The sequence below is a fragment of the Pseudorasbora parva genome, chromosome 21, assembly GCF_024679245.1.
Source record: "Pseudorasbora parva isolate DD20220531a chromosome 21, ASM2467924v1, whole genome shotgun sequence".
NCBI lineage: Eukaryota > Metazoa > Chordata > Actinopteri > Cypriniformes > Gobionidae > Pseudorasbora > Pseudorasbora parva.
Genome location: NC_090192.1, coordinates 9,746,705 through 9,767,348, shown reverse-complemented (window position 1 = coordinate 9,767,348; position 20,644 = coordinate 9,746,705). Strand labels below are relative to the sequence as shown.

At 36.8% G+C, this 20,644-nt stretch overlaps 1 protein-coding gene across 2 annotated transcripts; it reads right to left on the bottom strand.

Annotated features, from left to right (window-relative positions):
* Positions 1-5,530: 5,530 nt before the first annotated feature.
* LOC137056351 (serine/threonine-protein kinase pim-2-like) lies at positions 5,531-8,310 on the bottom strand. 2 transcript variants are annotated; one of them, XM_067430403.1, is made up of 6 exons: positions 8,128-8,310; positions 7,879-7,973; positions 7,746-7,796; positions 7,109-7,490; positions 6,833-7,012; positions 5,531-5,644 (listed from the first exon to the last, which is right to left on the bottom strand). In XM_067430403.1, exons 1-6 carry the CDS (start codon positions 8,246-8,248, stop codon positions 5,595-5,597), a joined length of 879 nt encoding a protein of 292 aa, XP_067286504.1. In that variant the 5' UTR covers positions 8,249-8,310; the 3' UTR covers positions 5,531-5,594. The 2 variants fall into 2 exon arrangements, with proteins under 2 accessions (XP_067286504.1, XP_067286503.1); XM_067430402.1 differs by having other exon boundaries at positions 5,563-6,013.
* Positions 8,311-20,644: the final 12,334 nt, after the last annotated feature.

Below are 20,644 nucleotides of genomic sequence, written 5' to 3'. Positions count from 1 at the left end.
GAAACCTGAACCAAAAAGTGAAAATTCATGATGAAATGTAATAATGGTGCAAAGAGTGATTAATGGTAAAAACCTAAACAACCACAACAAAACAAACACTGCATGAATGGTCTGATTGTCATAAAGAAAATTAACCATTTCCAAAAACACATTACATGGATAAAATGCTGAACTCCTCCAGCACTCAATTGAAGGGTTTGACGATTTTCATGGAGATGTAGTTCTGAAAATACTGAAGTCTAAACATCACCTTTGTGAAAGGATTGATGAAGTGTGTCCTTACTGGTAATGAATACAACAAGATCCCACTGAATGATAGCACTAAAGATGCCTTTACACAGCCGAGTTAAGGCGGCTCTAAAGCGGGTCTGTGTCTGCTCAAAATTCTGTGTAAAGACGCAAAGCCGCATTAAAGCAGACTTAAAACATGCCGTGTCTGACCCACCACGGCCCCTGGTATCAAAGGCGACATATAAACGGTTTTGATTCAGTGTAAATGAACGCGAACTTGTGCCCTCTTAAACTACATTGTTGTCGTGACAACCACCTGTCAGCCAGAGCTGCGTTTCCCAAAAGCATCGTAAGCCTAAGTTGATCATAAAAACAATCGTACGAGTGATCTTAATATTAAGGTCTGTTTCCCAAAAGCATCCTAACTTAAGTAGCACTAGACAAATGATCGAGTGCTCTGGAGTAATTGTGAAGTGTATCGTAAGAAGAGAGAGTTATGAGGTCACCTACAGGACAACCGGCAGATTACACCTTTAACTTTATTCAAGTGCAAGAAAAAAAAAAGAATAAAATAAGTAATGTATAAAACATACTTCAAAGACTGGGAAAAATAGGATAGGATAGAATAGGATATTGATTTCGTCGTGATTGATTTTGTCTTTTTGAAAGGTATCTTTTTTTTTCCAGCCATTTTGTCAGTGCCTCAGCCTTTAGGTAGTTGCTTTATATAGACGTGTTTTGATTGCTAATTCACATCAGATGACAATTATTAGGTGAACCGTTCAGAGGAAACGATTCCATATAAGGTTATATGTATATAATAATAAGGTTATATTATATATAGAGTTTCGGATTCATATTGGGCTCATCTCTGCCTTTTCCAGCAGGTCTCCCATCTGCTTCCTTCTCAATCTCCAAAGTCAGCTCCATCTTTCCCTGAAAAAAATAAAACGATAAAAAAGGCCCCATTAAATAAAGCTCAACATGAAATGACATCCACAACCCATATGATCAAACCAAGTGACGTGTACTCAAAGGGGTAATTCACTGCTGGCAAAATGGGATTTAAATAAAAGTTGGCTGCCTATGCAGTAGAAAGGTAGCCTGACGTGGTCATACTCAATTCTAGTATGAATATGAGTCTGAAACTGCTCCATTGGGCTGTGATTATGAGGCGTGTTTTGTTCGGGGATAATTACTCCTCTATGGAGCAAGGGCAGACCGAACTGCCCAACCTAAAAATATTGTGGGCGGGGCTAAGTTCGGCTGGCATCCAGGCTAGTAGAAAGGCTTTTAGGCAAACAAGTCAGAAAACCTCAACACCCATAATGCACTGGGCATGGTGCAGTCCAAAGCCACTCCCAATGTGCTTCTACTGAGTCAAATACTGTCTTGCTTGAGAAGGAAATACTTTTTAGAAAACTTTTAGTCACAAAAGTGTTCAGTTGTTCACAGTACATGTTTAGCCGGACTGAGTTATTTCTGGTATTCAGTGAAGGATCCAGAGTATTAAAGGCTGCAAAGAATATGGAGAGAAAGCTGCGATGGAAAATCTGAAAAGCATCTGTGTGTGTCTCAATATCAAACAGGATGACTATGAACAGGGTTCTCAATTAACACCCGCCAACCAACCCGCCAAATGCGGGTTCAAATTACCGGAAAGGTAAATACCGGAAAGGTATTTATTTTCAATAAAAAAAATAGAAAATATTAGAAAAGGGGAAATAAAGCGTTTAACATGTGTTTAATAATAAGTTTCTTAATAAGTTTCTCGGTTAAAGGGTAGTCAATGTAAGCAGACATGTGCTGAATTAGAGATGATAAAAGTGAGTGGGTCCAATATCATTGGTCTTAAAAAGTGGGTGGGTCTTGTCCCACCCACACACAATGGTTCCGACGCCCATGTATGTATATATATATATATATATATATATACACACACACACACACACACACACAAACACTACCAACATGACAACAAATCAGGACAGGTTGAAAATTGATTAACACATTTTTATAAGAGAAACATTTTTTATCAGGATTTAAAGGGGTCATATAATTGTACATGGACTTTTAAAAGCTGATTGTATGGAAATGTGTGTTGGCAGTGCATGTACACAACCGTCCTATAATGATGAAAAAATCCATCCAGTGTTTTTTTTAATCTCCTTATATGTGTTCCTGTCTCAAATCAAGCCAACGTCACACAGTCGGACACCCCTCCCATGACTGTTGATTGACAAGCAGCGTTTCATCTAGTGATCGACCAATATTGTTTGTTTTTTTGTTTTTTTACCGATACCGATTATTTGTATGCTTATGTGTCGATAACCGATAATATAGAGCCGATATTTACTTATTGCGCTATTTCTGTTTTTTACAATTACAGCAACAGCACTGAACTGAGCTTTTTTTTTCAGAGTCATTTTTGCAGTTTCACTCGCTTACACAGAACAAGACATTTACATCATTAAATAGTCTGATTTTTTTTAATACAGTGCAAAGTCTTTTTAACATTAATGCTGTTTTACCTTTTTATTTATAAATAAGGCCATATTAACAACAGGCAACAGGCATTTATATAGTCTAATGTTTTCAAATGGAGAACATAAATGAGAGTTGAGTCTATCAACTCCACATAACTATGAGCATAAATATAATAATTCATTTTAAACTACAGTTTTAAAATGTTTATGTGTTTAATAGACTAAAGAGTGAATATTCTCTGGAATATGCAAACATTGTAAAAGCTATGCTGTATTCGCTGGTTTGTTTACTTTTCTTAAAGTGTCAATCTCATCTACGGTATCAAAATGAATGTTTGTGCCAGTCTATGAAATGCTGATGACAGAGCGCTGTTTTCATCTCTGCGTTTAACTTAACGTTACACGTCTTGCGGAGATAGGCATAATAATTAATTTTCAGGGAGCTGTAATTAATTCGATGTTATATAGCAGACGTTTATATAATTTAAGGAGTTTTAAACGAGTCGGTCTTGTTTACATACAGTGACTAGCCTATATGCGGGAGCAATGCGACTGAGAATTAACACAGAGAGAGAAATAAGTTTGGCGCTTTTATTTTCAACATGCTCTCATTCATGGCTGTTTTATTTCATTCATGTGAAGTTACATCTTTATTGTGACATGATGACGGATTATCTGACTGACTCCGTCAGTGAGTTCGCCTCTACCTAGCGCCAACTACATAACTATACCATCATCTCATTACATCCTATTTGAGGTTATCTCAATTGTGCATTACTGTTATGTTAAACAAAGTTGATTAATTGAGGGATTCAGGTTATTTTACCTTTGAACACCGCTGTTGACTCATCATCTCCCTTCACGCTGTCCTTTAATGGCGCGCGTATGGAATTCTCAAAATGTCCACAAGATGGCGCCGATATATCGGTCGATCACTAATTTCATCCAGGTTTCATCTCAGACCAGAATGAACAGAAAAGTCACTTTATTAAAAAGCATTGTTGTTAAATATTGTAGACATCGCTCCGATTAAAATCCACGTGAAAACTGCCGTGAAAGCTTATATTTAACGAAAGAAAATCACGTGTATGGGTAGCGCGGCTAACTTACGGTTCTGTGGACGACGTGGTTCTGAAACTGTTGCGTGCTGCAGCGCGTTCTTCATCGCGTCACTCAGCTCGCTCTAATCCTGTTATCTATATCTCTGTATGTGTATTTTAAACTACAGTATTAAAAAACACCACTCTGCCTCATTTCATTTTCATTTAAAACAATCTTAAACATATTAATAACCACACAAATGTGGTTCAGGTAATGCGTACCTTTATTATCTTCACTGCATGTATATTTATGACAAAACAAAATATAAAAAACAACCCTGCCGCTTTTTGTTTACTTTTTTTTATTAAAAAATATATAAAACAATATGTGGTTCAGACAATAAGTGTGCATATATATTTATCAGTGTAATAAATTAAATATAACAAAAAAGTCTCTTTTTGTTAAATGCCAGTTTATGTAAGATCAAATAGCCATTATAAGGGTATAAGAAGCTATACAAGAAATAAAGCAAACAATCCAGTCAAACATACAAAGTCAGTGCTAGTAGGCTACAACTATTAAACCAGCCTAAAAATACAAAGTTATGAAACTTCACTTTGCTCAAGCTCAGCCAAAATGATTTGCCAGTTAGACAAATTATATCTCATGTTTAACCACTACAGAGACATCAGAGTCAGCGGCAAACATCAGAAGAACCAGCTGAAGAAAGGCTGCTCTCAGCGGGGTTAAAGAGCGCTGAGCGCCCGGTGATCGACTGGATCTCACAACTCTGAAAACGGCAGATCAAATTCAAATAGGCGATCTCTTTATGAATAAACCACAGGTTTGAACTTTAAACAAGTACATTTAGTGAAACATTAACAGTAGTATTTTTAAATGACACTGGGTTTCTCCTCTGCTAATGACACTTGTTGTTTGGCACGAGATGCATTCTGGGATACCTGTCTGTCTCAAGTCGGCTAAAGTCACCTCTTGATGCATCCTTGATAAAAGGACACATCCGGGGATTTAAACTATTCTTGGCTAGATGTAAACTTTGAAATGGAACAGTATTGGGCAGCGACTGATGACGTTTAACAGAAGTAGAAGCGTTCAGAATACTGTACGGTAGTAAAGCAAAAATTAACTATATGAATAAAATAATACTTGGAAAATTTGACTTCACTTTTCCGATGGATTATTTTAAATCAAATAACAGAATAAAAGAAACACATCTGAATTAAACGCCTATATTTTTTTAACTGAAGGGGTGTCAATAAACTGAATGAATTGATTGTAGCTACTCAGTTAGCTTAGGGGCTATGATGAATAATTAAAGCTTTGCAAATTAACAATTCCACGAATTATAAAAACATGAATTTAAAGGTGAAGTATCTAAAAACAATTCCATTAAATTTATGAGAAAAAATTAAATTTTCCCCGCAAAACTGTTCTCAATTTGTTCTCAAAATATCAGTATTGCGTGAGCGTGTTTTAGCGTTTCCTGCAGGTTTCAATTTCTGTACAGACGAATCTTTTGCTTTTGACTACGAGTGAATCTCCAGTTGTCACTGATGATTGTCGTTTGGACCTTTCTGGATTACAATCCGCCATCAAAATGACCAGTTTAAATATTCCAGCTGCTGTGAGTAAAGATCGGTCGTATATAAGGCGCTATATAAATAAAGATGACTTGTCTTGACGTTTAAAATCAAAGCAAATGTGGCTGTGATGACTGATGACGTCTTCCCAGTCTTGCAGTCTCTCGTGTTCTTGCTCAGACGTGGACAGGCTCTGAGTTCTCAGTCAGGTTGGGGTTGGACATCAGGCTTCGGCTCAAGTCTCGAGCTCAAGCCCTCCACCAAGGACAGCAAGTATGTTGTTTCCTATTCAATACAAAGATTATATGAACAAGTCAACTCATGAATCATGATTTTTAGAGTTTATTACACTGTATATTTCCCTGTTTATTACAGTAAAGCCGCTTTGAAATGATCTGTATTGTATGAAGCACTTCATAAATGAAGGTGACTTGACTATAACAAGAACGCAAATTTGAAATAAGACAAATGATAATAATCCTACTCTGTCTGTTACACTTCCTCACACCTGCTGAAATCACTGATCGAGTGAATCTCCTGAACTTCTCCAATCTACAGAAGGTCATCTCATCCATCTATGTCGTGACATCTGCTCTAACGTTGGCCGTTTAGTTGGATCCCGGGCTAGGCACTGGCTAATCAGATCCCTGTATTCTGTACAAATTTTAATAAGGAGTTAGTCATTCATCTATGAAAACAGCATCTAAAACATGATTATTATACTGTAAAATGTTCTTCAGCTTTACTTTAAAAGTGAAGTATGTAGTTTCTGTCACACTAGTGGCACAGGCCGGAATTACAAAATAAATAATATTTTCAAAAAACCTTGCAACGGCCCCTTTTGTTCATTACGTCTTCCCCAACATCACAAACACAGCTCTTGTTTAAGGTTCAACATATTAGGAATACTTTCAGCGGTGTTGCATTTGTCTTTATGAAAATGTATCTTTCTGAACGGGAGCATGACTATGATATATCATTAGCTCTGTTTTCTGTTCACCATCAGCTCTGTTTCTGTTCAGTTTTCTGTGTTGGTTGATTGTTTGTATTGTTCTGTATTTTTACTTGTTATTAATTTTTTGTTATTTTTTCCCTTTGTTGCACTTTGGGATTCTTCGGAATGAAAATTGCATTATAAATGAAATCTATTATTATTATTATTATTATTATTGAAGCGTGCTTTGTATCACAATGCTTTGTTCACTTTGACATGTTCATGACTTGTGTAAGGTATAAATGCAGCGAATTTTGTTTTTCACTTCTTTAGCTAAATTTCTTTTCCCATGGCTCCACCTGCTACAGTAGCCACGCCCCAAACTCTCGCTATACGTTGAGCTATATATAATCTTACATACTTCATCTTTAACTGTTTCTGTTCAGAGCCTTTGCTTTGTGTGTGTGTGTGTGTGTGTGTGTGTGTGTGTGTGTGTGTGTGTGTGTGTGTTATCAATGTTGTCAATATGATTCACTCACTTTTGGATAAGTTGTGGTACATTAATGGAATTTTGGCTTCTCTGATTTGTTTCCAATTGGGAAAGGGATGAAATACGTGCACCATAGTGAACAACAGCACTCCTAGAGCCCACACATTTGCTGGTACGGCGTGGAAACGAGGCTCTGTTAAGACTTCAGGTGGGCAGTAATACGGTAGTCCTGTAAACAAGACATTTGCACATTGATGAGCTTTTTTTTTAAAGCATTTAATAATAAGTCACTACATTCAGGTTTTCACACTCTCAAAATGCTCACCAGCGTATGTTCTGCTCTCGTAGCCATCACTGCTAAATAGCTGACCGCAGCCAAAGTCTATCAGCTTGAGCTCCAACGTCCTTTCATTCAACAGGAAATTCTCCGCATGAATGTCATTATGAAAAACACCATGCTCGATGCAGACCTGTACTGCCAGCAGAGCCTGTCGCATGATGAACCGTGCTGTGGGTTCATACAGGATGGGTTTACGAACGATGTAGTCCCGCAAGCTCATGCAAGGCTCCGGGAACTCCATAACAAGAGTGAATTTTCCAGGATGTTCAAACCACTCGTATAGCTGTATGATGAGCGGGCTTATGGGTTTTCGCCTCATCATCAGCAGCAGCGCCACTTCTGTAACGAGAGGTTTGGGATGCCCAGGCTAGAGAAAAATATTAATCAGAAGGTTAGCTGAGTAAAAATATGAAGAAAATATATCACAGTATCTTTGAAAAAGTCCTTTTTTTTAAAGTATCTTTTTAGATACATTCAAAAGAGCCTTTTCAGCTCAAAGTTATTTGGTGCCTCTAGGCTTATTTGTCAATCACATTTACAGTTAATGCTTTCTACGGGTGTATTAACTACAGTAATCTGCACTGAAACGACTAAATACATATTCAGGTTTTGGCCAACTTACAATATAGAGATAACGATTGTTTTCAGTCTTGCTTAACTGCTTGATGGCAACCTGCAACAAAAAAGAAAGTTAGTTTGAAATATGTTTTGATGCATTCAAGAGCAAAATGTTTGAACAATTCAGTCAGATTTACCTTTTTGCCATCAAATTTGCGTGTTCCCTTGTACACGCTGCCAAATCCTCCGGATCCAAGCATCTCTCCCACATTATAGAGAGACTCAAAAGACTCTGAAAAACAAACAGAAAAATATGAGAAATATATGACCTAAAAATTTTTTTTTCAATATTTCCTCGAAACAAGCCATAAGCATTATTTTCAGTGAAAAACAAGATGACAATACTGTTTAAAACGATGTTGGAGAAATAATGATCAGCGATTTACCATCATTTAGCTTGACGCCGGAGGGATCTGACGCAGATGATGATGGCTCAGGATCAGGGGAAAAAGGCTCCACAACATCCACAGCACTACTGAGACAACAGCAGCAGACAGAACTCTTCATAGCCTTCCATACCCTCTTGAAGAAAGAACGAATTCTTTTCCCTTTCCCACATTCTGTAGGATTTTCTGAAATGAAGATTTTCATTTGAATGACGTCAAATTAAGCAACGATATAATGACATAACTTACATTTAACTTTGACATTTTCATCTGTAATGTTATAAATCCAAAGTAATGGAAATACTTCCAGGCTATCCTCCTGATTTCTAGATAATGCCTGCATAAATGTCCCAAAATCTTATTTTACAAATATTAGTGGTCACAATATAGTTATTTTTCTTGCTTTATCTGATCTTTTTGGCTTCATTTGACCAAATCAGTTCTGGTAATGGCAAATATAATATATTTATGTTATATTAAATACAATATATTTAAATAAACGTTAATTTTTAAATGCATAGCTATGTGTTATTTATGCCATAACCGACTCTGTAATATGACAGCCAGTTTGACAATTTTCTGTGTATTTGACAATTCAAAAGCAAAAAGTCTTGAAATAGAATTCTATTCTGGATTGTTTGCCGTCTGAGAAGCGGCTTTCTGTGCGCAAGTTTCGGGTGTGTGTCAGACAGCACAAGTACCACTGAGTTCATGGCTTATTGAGAATTAGATTTTGAATTCTCTCTGAATGTTCTGAAAATGTTCTGACGAATGTCCAATTAAAATATTTCTAAAACAAAAAAAAATGTCAGCGAAGTTGTGCTGAGCAACAGTAACTGTGAACGGACATTACCATGATAAAAACTTGAAGCAGTTATGCATGAAATAGCAAAATCTCTGTCTGTACACTTTACACTGGCCAGCCTTATTTCAGTCTCACCTGTTGAGATCTTGTTCAGGGGAGAAGCCTCCACGGCACCCTGAACATTTCGGCCATTAGAAGTCCCTGTTGGCTCGACAGGAACTTGACTTGGCAGCGGAGGGCACGACCAATCAGAGCTGTCAGACCTGCCCTGTTCCCTTCGGCTGTCCGATCCATCGCCACTCCACCTCCAAAGGACGTTGAATGAGCCTCTGCTGCTCAGGGACAAGGATGACATGATGCCCAGCGAAGAATCTGTGGAAGCAGTTCTTCTGGATCCGAAATGGCCTGAGTCGGGAAAATTTCAGACATCAAATCAGCCATTGAAAACAGAAATAGAAACGGAGCCATAACTTCTTTATTAAAAGCCTATTCTTACCAATGCAAGAGCATTTAGATGAAGATGAAGATGAAGATGAAGAGAATGGATGTTCATCCTCATCTGAGCTCTGTTGGCTGTCGCTCTGCAGCGTCCTGTCAGCCTGACCTGTGGACACAGAAACAGAAAACTCAGACAGAGACAGAGGTGCTAAATGTCTACAACTGAATTCTCACTGGTAAAAATGCCATTATGACTAGCAACACTGGGAACAATTTAAGATTGCTAATATTAAAATTGCTAATTATTTAAGTTATTAACAGTTTAACTAATCTGTCATGGGCCGATCCGGACTGAAATATTACGGAGGTAGAGGTGTTAGGAATATTGTATGGTAATAAAACAAAATTATCCAAATAAAATTATCTTTAGGCTATATGAATAAAATAAAACTTCAAAACGTTGCCTTCACTTTTCCGATGGATTCTTTTAAAACAAATCTATGAAATACATCTGAATTAAGGACTACGAGTGAATCTCCAGTTGTCACTGATGATTGTCGTTTGGACCTTTCTGGATTACAATCCGCCATCAAAATGACAAGTTTAATTATTTCAGCTGCTGTGAGTAAAGGCTATAAATGATCCGCCACCTGCAGCATCCTCAGATGCGATACTACTACTAGCCGGACTCCTTCTTTATACAGATGTGACGTAAAGACGCAAAGACATGCTCGAATTTCCAGCAGAAACCCACCAGTACCACTCAAATTATAAAACATTATTACAAGCTTACCGCTGTGAATCGGACTAAGGTAAGAAGATCATTTTGAACACTGGCTGGTTATGAACTTGCTCAAAAATTGATTTTGTCTTATTGAGATGTTTTGCTAACATTACCATTAAATTAAGAAAGCGTTATTTCTAAATGTTCCCTGAATGTTCAAAACGTCCAGTTTTTTTCAATGTTTCAAAAATGCTTTTCTCTTGGTTAAAGGAACATTCTATTTTATAATTTTGCATTATGGGAAAAATTACTTTTGAATTTTCTCTGAATGTTCTGACGAATATCCAATAAAAATATTTCACACAAAAAAAAGAGAACATTTCAGCATAGTTGTGCTGAGCAACAGTAAATGTGAACGGACATTACCATGATAAAAACTTGAAGCAGTTATGCATGAAATAGCAAAATCTCTGTCTGTACACTTTACACTGGCCAGCCTTATTTCAGTCTCACCTGTTGAGATCTTGTTCAGGGGAGAAGCCTCCACGGCACCCTGAACATTTCGGCCATTAGAAGTCCCTGTTGGCTCGACAGGAACTTGACCTGGCAGCGGAGGGCACGACCAATCAAAGCTGTCAGACCTGCCCTGTTCGCTTCGGCTGTCCGATTCATCGCCACTCCACCTCCAAAGGACGTTGACTGAGCCTCTGCTGCTCAGGGACAAGGATGACATGATGCCCAGCGAAGATTCTGTGGAAGCAGTTCTTCTGGATCCGAAATGGCCTGAGTCGGGAAAATTTCAGACATCAAATCAGCCATTGAAAACAGAAATAGAAACGGAGCCATAACTTCTTTATTAAAAGCCTATTCTTACCAATGCAAGAGCATTTAGATGAAGTTGAAGATGAAGATGAAGAGAATGGATGTTCATCCTCATCTGAGCTCTGTTGGCTGTCGCTCTGCAGCGTCCTGTCAGCCTGACCTGTGGACACAGAAACAGAAAACTCAGACAGAGACAGAGGTGCTAAATGTCTACAACTGAATTCCCACTGGTAAAAAATGCCATTATGACTAGTAACACTGAGAACAATTTAAGATTGCTAATATTAAAATTGCTAATTTAATCATAAGAAATATTTGTACTCAAAACACATTTAACAGATTATTTAAGTTATTAACAGTTTAACTAATCTGTCATGGGCCGATCCGGACTGAAATATTACAGAGGTAGAGGTGTTAGGAATATTGTATGGTAATAAAACAAAATTATCCAAATAAAATTATCTTTAGGCTATATGAATAAAATAAAACTTCAAAACGTTGTCTTCACTTTTCCGATGGATTCTTTTAAATCAAATCAATGAAACACATCTGAATTAAACGCCTATATTTTTTTAACGGAAGGGGTGTCAATAAACTGAATGAATTGATTGTAGCTACTCAGTTAGCTTAGGGGCTATGATGAATAATTAAGGATTTGCAAATTAACAATTCCACGAATTATAAAAACATGAATTTAAAGGTGAAGTATCTAAAAACAATTCCATTAAATTTATGACAAAAAAAAAATTCCCTGCAAAACTTTGTTCTCAAATTGTTCATGCTAAAAACATCAGTATTGCGTGACTACATGTATTTAGCGTGTTTTAGCGTTTCCTGCAGGTTTCAATTTCTGTACAGACGAATCTTTTGCTTTTGACTACGAGTGAATCTCCAGTTGTCACTGATGATTGTCGTTTGGACCTTTCTGGATTACAATCCGCCATCAAAATGACAAGTTTAATTATTTCAGCTGCTGTGAGTAAAGGCTATAAATGATCCGCCACCTGCAGCATCCTCAGATGCGATACTACTACTAGCCGGACTCCTTCTTTATACAGATGTGACGTAAAGACGCAAAGACATGCTCGAATTTCCAGCAGAAACCCACCAGTACCACTCAAATTACAAAACATTATTACAAGCTTACCGCTGTGAATCGGACTAAGGTAAGAAGATCATTTTGAACACTGGCTGGTTATGAACTTGCTCAAAAATTGATTTTGGCTTATTGAGAACATTTTGCTAATGTTAATATTAAATTAAGAAAGCGTTATTTCTAAATTTTCCCTGAATGTTCAAAACCTCCAGTTTTTTCAGTGTTTCAATTTTTTTTAAAATTTGGTTAAAGGAACATTCTATTTTATAATTTTGCCTTATGGTAACGTTACTTTTGAATGTTCTGAAGAATGTCCAATTAAAGTATTTCTAAACAAAAATAATAATAATAATTTTAGCAAAAAATTTCTGAGCAACAGTAAATGTGAACGGACATTACCATGATAAAAACTTGAAGAAGTTATGCATGAAATAGCAAAATCTCTGTCTGTACACTTTACACTGGCCAGCCTTATTTCAGTCTCACCTGTTGAGATCTTGTTCAGGGGAGAAGCCTCCACGGCACCCTGAACATTTCGGCCATTAGAAGTCCCTGTTGGCTCGACAGGAACTTGACCTGGCAGCGGAGGGCACGACCAATCAAAGCTGTCAGACCTGCCCTGTTCCCTTCGGCTGTCCGATTCATCGCCACTCCACCTCCAAATGACGTTGACTGAGCCTCTGCTGCTCAGGGACAAGGATGACATGATGCCCAGCGAAGAATCTGTGGAAGCAGTTCTTCTGGATCCGAAATGGCCTGAGTCGGGAAAATGTCAGACATCAAATCAGCCATTGAAAACAGAAATAGAAACGGAGCCATAACTTCTTTATTAAAAGCCTATTCTTACCAATGCAAGAGCATTTAGATGAAGTTGAAGATGAAGATGAAGAGAATGGATGTTCATCCTCATCTGAGCTCTGTTGGCTGTCGCTCTGCAGCGTCCTGTCAGCCTGACCTGTGGACACAGAAACAGAAAACTCAGACAGAGACAGAGGTGCTAAATGTCTACAACTGAATTCTCACTGGTAAAAATGCCATTATGACTAGCAACACTGGGAACAATTTAAGATTGCTAATATTAAAATTAAATGTTCCCTAAATGTTTAAAACATATTTTTTCTTGGTTAAAGGAACGTTCTAGTTTATACTTTTTCATTATGGTAACTTTACTTTTGAATGTTCTCTAGATGTTCTGAAAATGTTAGACGAATGTCCAATTCAAATCTTTTCCAAAAAAATTAAGAAACTTTCAGCGAAATTGTTCTGAGCAACAGTAAATGTGAACGGACATTACCATGATAAAAACTTGAAGCAGTTATGCATGAAATAGCAAAATCTCTGTCTGTACACTTTACACTGGCCAGCCTTATTTCAGTCTCACCTGTTGAGATCTTGTTCAGGATAGACGCCTCCACGGCACCCTGAACATTTCGGCCATTATAAGTCCCTGTTGGCTCGACAGGAACTTGACCTGGCAGCGGAGGGCACGACCAATCAAAGCTGTCCGATCCACTCCTGGATCTGGAGTGGCCTGAGTCTGGAAAATTTTAGACATCAAATCAGCCATTGAAATTAGAAATAGAAATGGAGCCATAACTTCTTTATTAAAATACTATTCTGACCCATGCAAGAGCATTTAGATGAAGATGAAGTGAGCGGATGTTCATCATCATCTGAGCTCTGTCGGCTGTCGCTCTGCCGCGTCCTCTTCCTGTCAGCCTGACCTGTGGACACAAAAACAGAAAACTCAGACAGAGACGAAGGTGCTAAATATCTGGGAAGGGCCTGGATCTGGATCGGGTCTGGCAGCGGATCGCGGTCATCAGAACTGGGTCCCCAAATCTCCTGACCAGCCATCTGAGAGAAAGCAGCTCTTCTGGATCTGGAACGCCCTGAGTCTGGAATATTTCACATATCACATAATGTTAGTTGGTCATTTTTCAATAATAATCAATAAACAATGTCAGCGATCAATGTCAGTGAACAAATATTGTTACTATAGTTACGTTACTCAAATTGAAAAGTTTTATTTCATATGCAAGGAATCAAATACATGTGATCACTAAGCAGAGAACATTGGGGAATTTTTAACCTTACACAATTTTCTTCACATTAATGTAGTCAATCATTGTACAACATCAAACCATAAACAAGTGAAAACCAAAAGCACACTCACCTCCTCTTTCACCCATCATGTGAGCCATCGACATCCTTCGAGTGCAAACTGCAATAAAAAACAACACAACACAAAACACAATACAATACAAAATACAATAATCTACAACTCTCCTTAGAAATACTGCCTCCCAAAATAAAAAAATTAAACAAAAAAATTTAATAAAACTCCAAACTCCTTCTAAAATAATAAAAGAATAATAAATTAAAAGTATCTTCAAAGATAAAATGAACAAAAATATAACTTTTTAAAGGATATTATCTTCCGATGTTCTTCAAGAATAAAAGTCTCTCCGAAATTTGCTTCAAAATCGCAAAATCAGCAGCACAGAAAATATTCTGCAAGTGCGTGAATTGGTCAATTGAACCAACAGATAGCGATCGGTTCGCGTGTGTATATTTTTATTCAGAATTCATATCACGCGTCGCTATAGCAACTAAAATGCATGCGCATGTCTATGGTATATGCGTTCAGAATTCATAACACACGTCGCTGTAGCAACAAAAATTGCACGTGCATGAGCAGAGCACGTGATCACACATCCAATCTGAATACTTTATTAAATAGCTACAAACTTAACTTTGACGTTTTTTAAAAATAAGATGTATGGTTTCTGAACAGTCATTATTATTATTATTATTATTAGACTATTATTTTCGGTGGAATTATTTTTCCACCGAAAATAATACAAAAAATGAATCATTGCACAAACGCCTACAGTCTAATGGATTGAGTCGTTGCTTCTGTCCAAAATGCGCAAAACGGCACAAGGGAGGACAAATGTGGACATAATCTTATTATAAAGTCTATTCATTTAATTCGCCCTTTACTTTGGCAAGCCAGTTTATCTTTAATTGTTACATTTTTCCCAGCGCTACTCGTAGGCTAATTGCATTTTTACTGGTAAGAACTGAATTAGAGAGCTCAACAACTGAATTCTTACTAGTAAAAATGCAATTACGACTAACACTGGGAACAATATAAGATTGCTAATATTATATGAGAGAAAAGTTGTTTAATGCAGCTTCCATGACGCTTGAAAGTTTGAAAAATGTAAAAATCACATGAAAGCAAAAAAAAAGTAAGTTCTTAAAAATCAAACTAATAATCCAGAAACAAACAGAATCCCCCTTTAAACTTTTTTCAACCAACTCATTTAAAAAAACAAACAAACGTTAAACCTCCTGTAGAGTATGACTGTATTGAAGATTTCCTGCTGTTCCAATTCTTTTTTCCATATCAATTTAAAATGAAGAGAGTCAATAGATTTAGACTCTTCTATACCTGTGGTTCTTTACAGCTAGCATTCTACATTATGGAAAGTAACCCCATTTTGAGCACTGCAAATCCAGATGAGCAGTGCTCCAGCACAAAGATAAGAAAGATTACCTGATTCTGGATAGCAAAACACGGCTTTTCCAAATCTAGACCAAACTTTTGAACAACTGGGTCCTGGACAGGTTTGAGAAGGATTGTTCTGGGGTACTGTGCTCTGTCAAAAGCTTTTCTTGGTGCATTCAGTTCATTTTTCCTCATTGAAATGCAAGTTTTATACTTTTTAAAGTATACTTTAGACATGTAAAATCATCATGTGCAGTACATGAGATCATGTAAAATATAATGCCTAACATCTATCTAAAATATAAGTCACTTAATATTCACTTTTTTATTGAACAAACTCAACATTACATTTTCAATCATGCAGATGTTCAGAAAGAGCTTGAACAAGGACATAAATAATATAAAACGTATTTGAAATTTTTTTCACTGCTAAAATATACCATGTTTATGTGCCATTTTTTGTATCTGTCTTGCAATAGTTTTACAATAACACGACAGTGGGACAGGTATCTCACAGTAACTGTGACATACAATGGTGAACAATCTGAAGGTATAATGAGCGACAGGACCAGAATGAACAGATATCAAGAGATAAAGGCATTCAACATACATTCCTAAGTTCTAGGAGAACAAATATGCAAGAAAGCATTAGACTTTAGGTGAAAATCATAAACGCAGAGAAATTGCAGCTTGACAGTTCAAAAGATACTCAGAGAAAGGGCAAAAGATTGACCAATAATCTTCTGAATCTCCATCCAGTAAACTCTGATCATATCACAATCCCAGAATACTTGCATTTGTGTGCCATTAGATAATGTAAATTGAACATGGCAGTTTTTATTGTTAAAATGACAAAATGAAATCTAATTCAAGACAAATTGACACAATTAAAACACATATGTCTTTATTTAACAATTTTAAACATTTAACCAAATGTAATAATGGTGCAAAGAGTGATTAATGGTAAAAACCTAAACAACCACAACAAAACAAACACTGCATGAATGGTCTGATTGTCATAAAGAAAATTAACCATTTCCAAAAACACATTACATGGATAAAATGCTGAACTCCTCCAGCACTCAATTGAAGGGTTTGACGATTTTCATGGAGATGTAGTTCTGAAAATACTGAAGTCTAAACATCACCTTTGTGAAAGGATTGATGAAGTGTGTCCTTACTGGTAATGAATACAACAAGATCCCACTGAATGATAGCACTAAAGATGCCTTTACACAGCCGAGTTAAGGCGGCTCTAAAGCGGGTCTGTGTCTGCTCAAAATTCTGTGTAAAGACGCAAAGCCGCATTAAAGCAGACTTAAAACATGCCGTGTCTGACCCACCACGGCCCCTGGTATCAAAGGCGACATATAAACGGTTTTGATTCAGTGTAAATGAACGCGAACTTGTGCCCTCTTAAACTACATTGTTGTCGTGACAACCACCTGTCAGCCAGAGCTGCGTTTCCCAAAAGCATCGTAAGCCTAAGTTGATCATAAAAACAATCGTACGAGTGATCTTAATATTAAGGTCTGTTTCCCAAAAGCATCCTAACTTAAGTAGCACTAGACAAATGATCGAGTGCTCTGGAGTAATTGTGAAGTGTATCGTAAGAAGAGAGAGTTATGAGGTCACCTACAGGACAACCGGCAGATTACACCTTTAACTTTATTCAAGTGCAAGAAAAAAAAAAGAATAAAATAAGTAATGTATAAAACATACTTCAAAGACTGGGAAAAATAGGATAGGATAGAATAGGATATTGATTTCGTCGTGATTGATTTTGTCTTTTTGAAAGGTATCTTTTTTTTTCCAGCCATTTTGTCAGTGCCTCAGCCTTTAGGTAGTTGCTTTATATAGACGTGTTTTGATTGCTAATTCACATCAGATGACAATTATTAGGTGAACCGTTCAGAGGAAACGATTCCATATAAGGTTATATGTATATAATAATAAGGTTATATTATATATAGAGTTTCGGATTCATATTGGGCTCATCTCTGCCTTTTCCAGCAGGTCTCCCATCTGCTTCCTTCTCAATCTCCAAAGTCAGCTCCATCTTTCCCTGAAAAAAATAAAACGATAAAAAAGGCCCCATTAAATAAAGCTCAACATGAAATGACATCCACAACCCATATGATCAAACCAAGTGACGTGTACTCAAAGGGGTAATTCACTGCTGGCAAAATGGGATTTAAATAAAAGTTGGCTGCCTATGCAGTAGAAAGGTAGCCTGACGTGGTCATACTCAATTCTAGTATGAATATGAGTCTGAAACTGCTCCATTGGGCTGTGATTATGAGGCGTGTTTTGTTCGGGGATAATTACTCCTCTATGGAGCAAGGGCAGACCGAACTGCCCAACCTAAAAATATTGTGGGCGGGGCTAAGTTCGGCTGGCATCCAGGCTAGTAGAAAGGCTTTTAGGCAAACAAGTCAGAAAACCTCAACACCCATAATGCACTGGGCATGGTGCAGTCCAAAGCCACTCCCAATGTGCTTCTACTGAGTCAAATACTGTCTTGCTTGAGAAGGAAATACTTTTTAGAAAACTTTTAGTCACAAAAGTGTTCAGTTGTTCACAGTACATGTTTAGCCGGACTGAGTTATTTCTGGTATTCAGTGAAGGATCCAGAGTATTAAAGGCTGCAAAGAATATGGAGAGAAAGCTGCGATGGAAAATCTGAAAAGCATCTGTGTGTGTCTCAATATCAAACAGGATGACTATGAACAGGGTTCTCAATTAACACCCGCCAACCAACCCGCCAAATGCGGGTTCAAATTACCGGAAAGGTAAATACCGGAAAGGTATTTATTTTCAATAAAAAAAATAGAAAATATTAGAAAAGGGGAAATAAAGCGTTTAACATGTGTTTAATAATAAGTTTCTTAATAAGTTTCTCGGTTAAAGGGTAGTCAATGTAAGCAGACATGTGCTGAATTAGAGATGATAAAAGTGAGTGGGTCCAATATCATTGGTCTTAAAAAGTGGGTGGGTCTTGTCCCACCCACACACAATGGTTCCGACGCCCATGTATGTATATATATATATATATATATATATATATATATATATATATATATATATATATATATATATATATATATATATATATATATATACACACACACACACACACACAAACACTACCAACATGACAACAAATCAGGACAGGTTGAAAATTGATTAACACATTTTTATAAGAGAAACATTTTTTATCAGGATTTAAAGGGGTCATATAATTGTACATGGACTTTTAAAAGCTGATTGTATGGAAATGTGTGTTGGCAGTGCATGTACACAACCGTCCTATAATGATGAAAAAATCCATCCAGTGGTTTTTTTAATCTCCTTATATGTGTTCCTGTCTCAAATCAAGCCAACGCCACACAGTCGGACACCCCTCCCATGACTGTTGATTGACAAGCAGCGTTTCATCTAGTGATCGACCAATATTGTTTTTTTTTTTGTTTTTTTACCGATACCGATTATTTGTATGCTTATGTGTCGATAACCGATAATATAGAGCCGATATTTACTTATTGCGCTATTTCTGTTTTTTACAATTACAGCAACAGCACTGAACTGAGCTTTTTTTTTCAGAGTCATTTTTGCAGTTTCACTCGCTTACACAGAACAAGACATTTACATCATTAAATAGTCTGGTTTTTTTTAATACAGTGCAAAGTCTTTTTAACATTAATGCTGTTTTACCTTTTTATTTATAAATAAGGCCATATTAACAACAGGCAACAGGCATTTATATAGTCTAATGTTTTCAAATGGAGAACATAAATGAGAGTTGAGTCTATCAACTCCACATAACTATGAGCATAAATATAATAATTCATTTTAAACTACAGTTTTAAAATGTTTATGTGTTTAATAGACTAAAGAGTGAATATTCTCTGGAATATGCAAACATTGTAAAAGCTATGCTGTATTCGCTGGTTTGTTTACTTTTCTTAAAGTGTCAATCTCATCTACGGTATCAAAATGAATGTTTGTGCCAGTCTATGAAATGCTGATGACAGAGCGCTGTTTTCATCTCTGCGTTTAACTTAACGTTACACGTCTTGCGGAGATAGGCATAATAATTAATTTTCAGGGAGCTGTAATTAATTCGAAGTTATATAGCAGACGTTAATATAATTTAAGGAGTTTTAAACGAGTCGGTCTTGTTTACATACAGTGACTAGCCTATATGCGGGAGCAATGCGACTGAGAATTAACACAGAGAGAGAAATAAGTTTGGCGCTTTTATTTTCAACATGCTCTCATTCATGGCTGTTTTATTTCATTCATGTGAAGTTACATCTTTATTGTGACATGATGACGGATTATCTGACTGACTCCGTCAGTGAGTTCGCCTCTAACGTTACCTAGCGTCAACTACATAACTATACCATCATCTCATTACATCCTATTTGAGGTTATCTCAATTGTGCATTACTGTTATGTTAAACAAAGTTGATTAATTGAGGGATTCAGGTTATTTTACCTTTGAACACCGCTGTTGACTCATCATCTCCCTTCACGCTGTCCTTTAATGGCGCGCGTATGGAATTCTAAAAACGTCCACAAGATGGCGCCGATATATGGGTCGATCACTAGTTTCATCCAGGTTTCATCTCAGACCAGAATGAACAGAAAAGTGACTTTATTAAAAAGTATTGTTGTTAAATATTGTAGACATCGCTCCGATTAAAATCCACGTGAAAACTGCCGTGAAAGCTTATATTTAACGAAAGAAAATCACGTGAATGGGTAGCGCGGCTAACTTACGGTTCTGTGGACGACGTGGTTCTGAAACTGTTGCGTGCTGCAGCGCGTTCTTCATCGCGTCACTCAGCTCGCTCTAATCCTGTTATCTATATCTCTGTATGTGTATTTTAAACTACAGTATTAAAAAACACCACTCTGCCTCATTTCATTTTCATTTAAAACAATCTTAAACATATTAATAACCACACACATGTGGTTCAGGTAATGCGTACCTTTATTATCTTCACTGCATGTAGCTATATTATGACAAAACAAAATATAAAAAACAACCCTGCCGCTTTTTGTTTACTTTTTTTATTAAAAAATATATAAAACAATATGTGGTTCAGA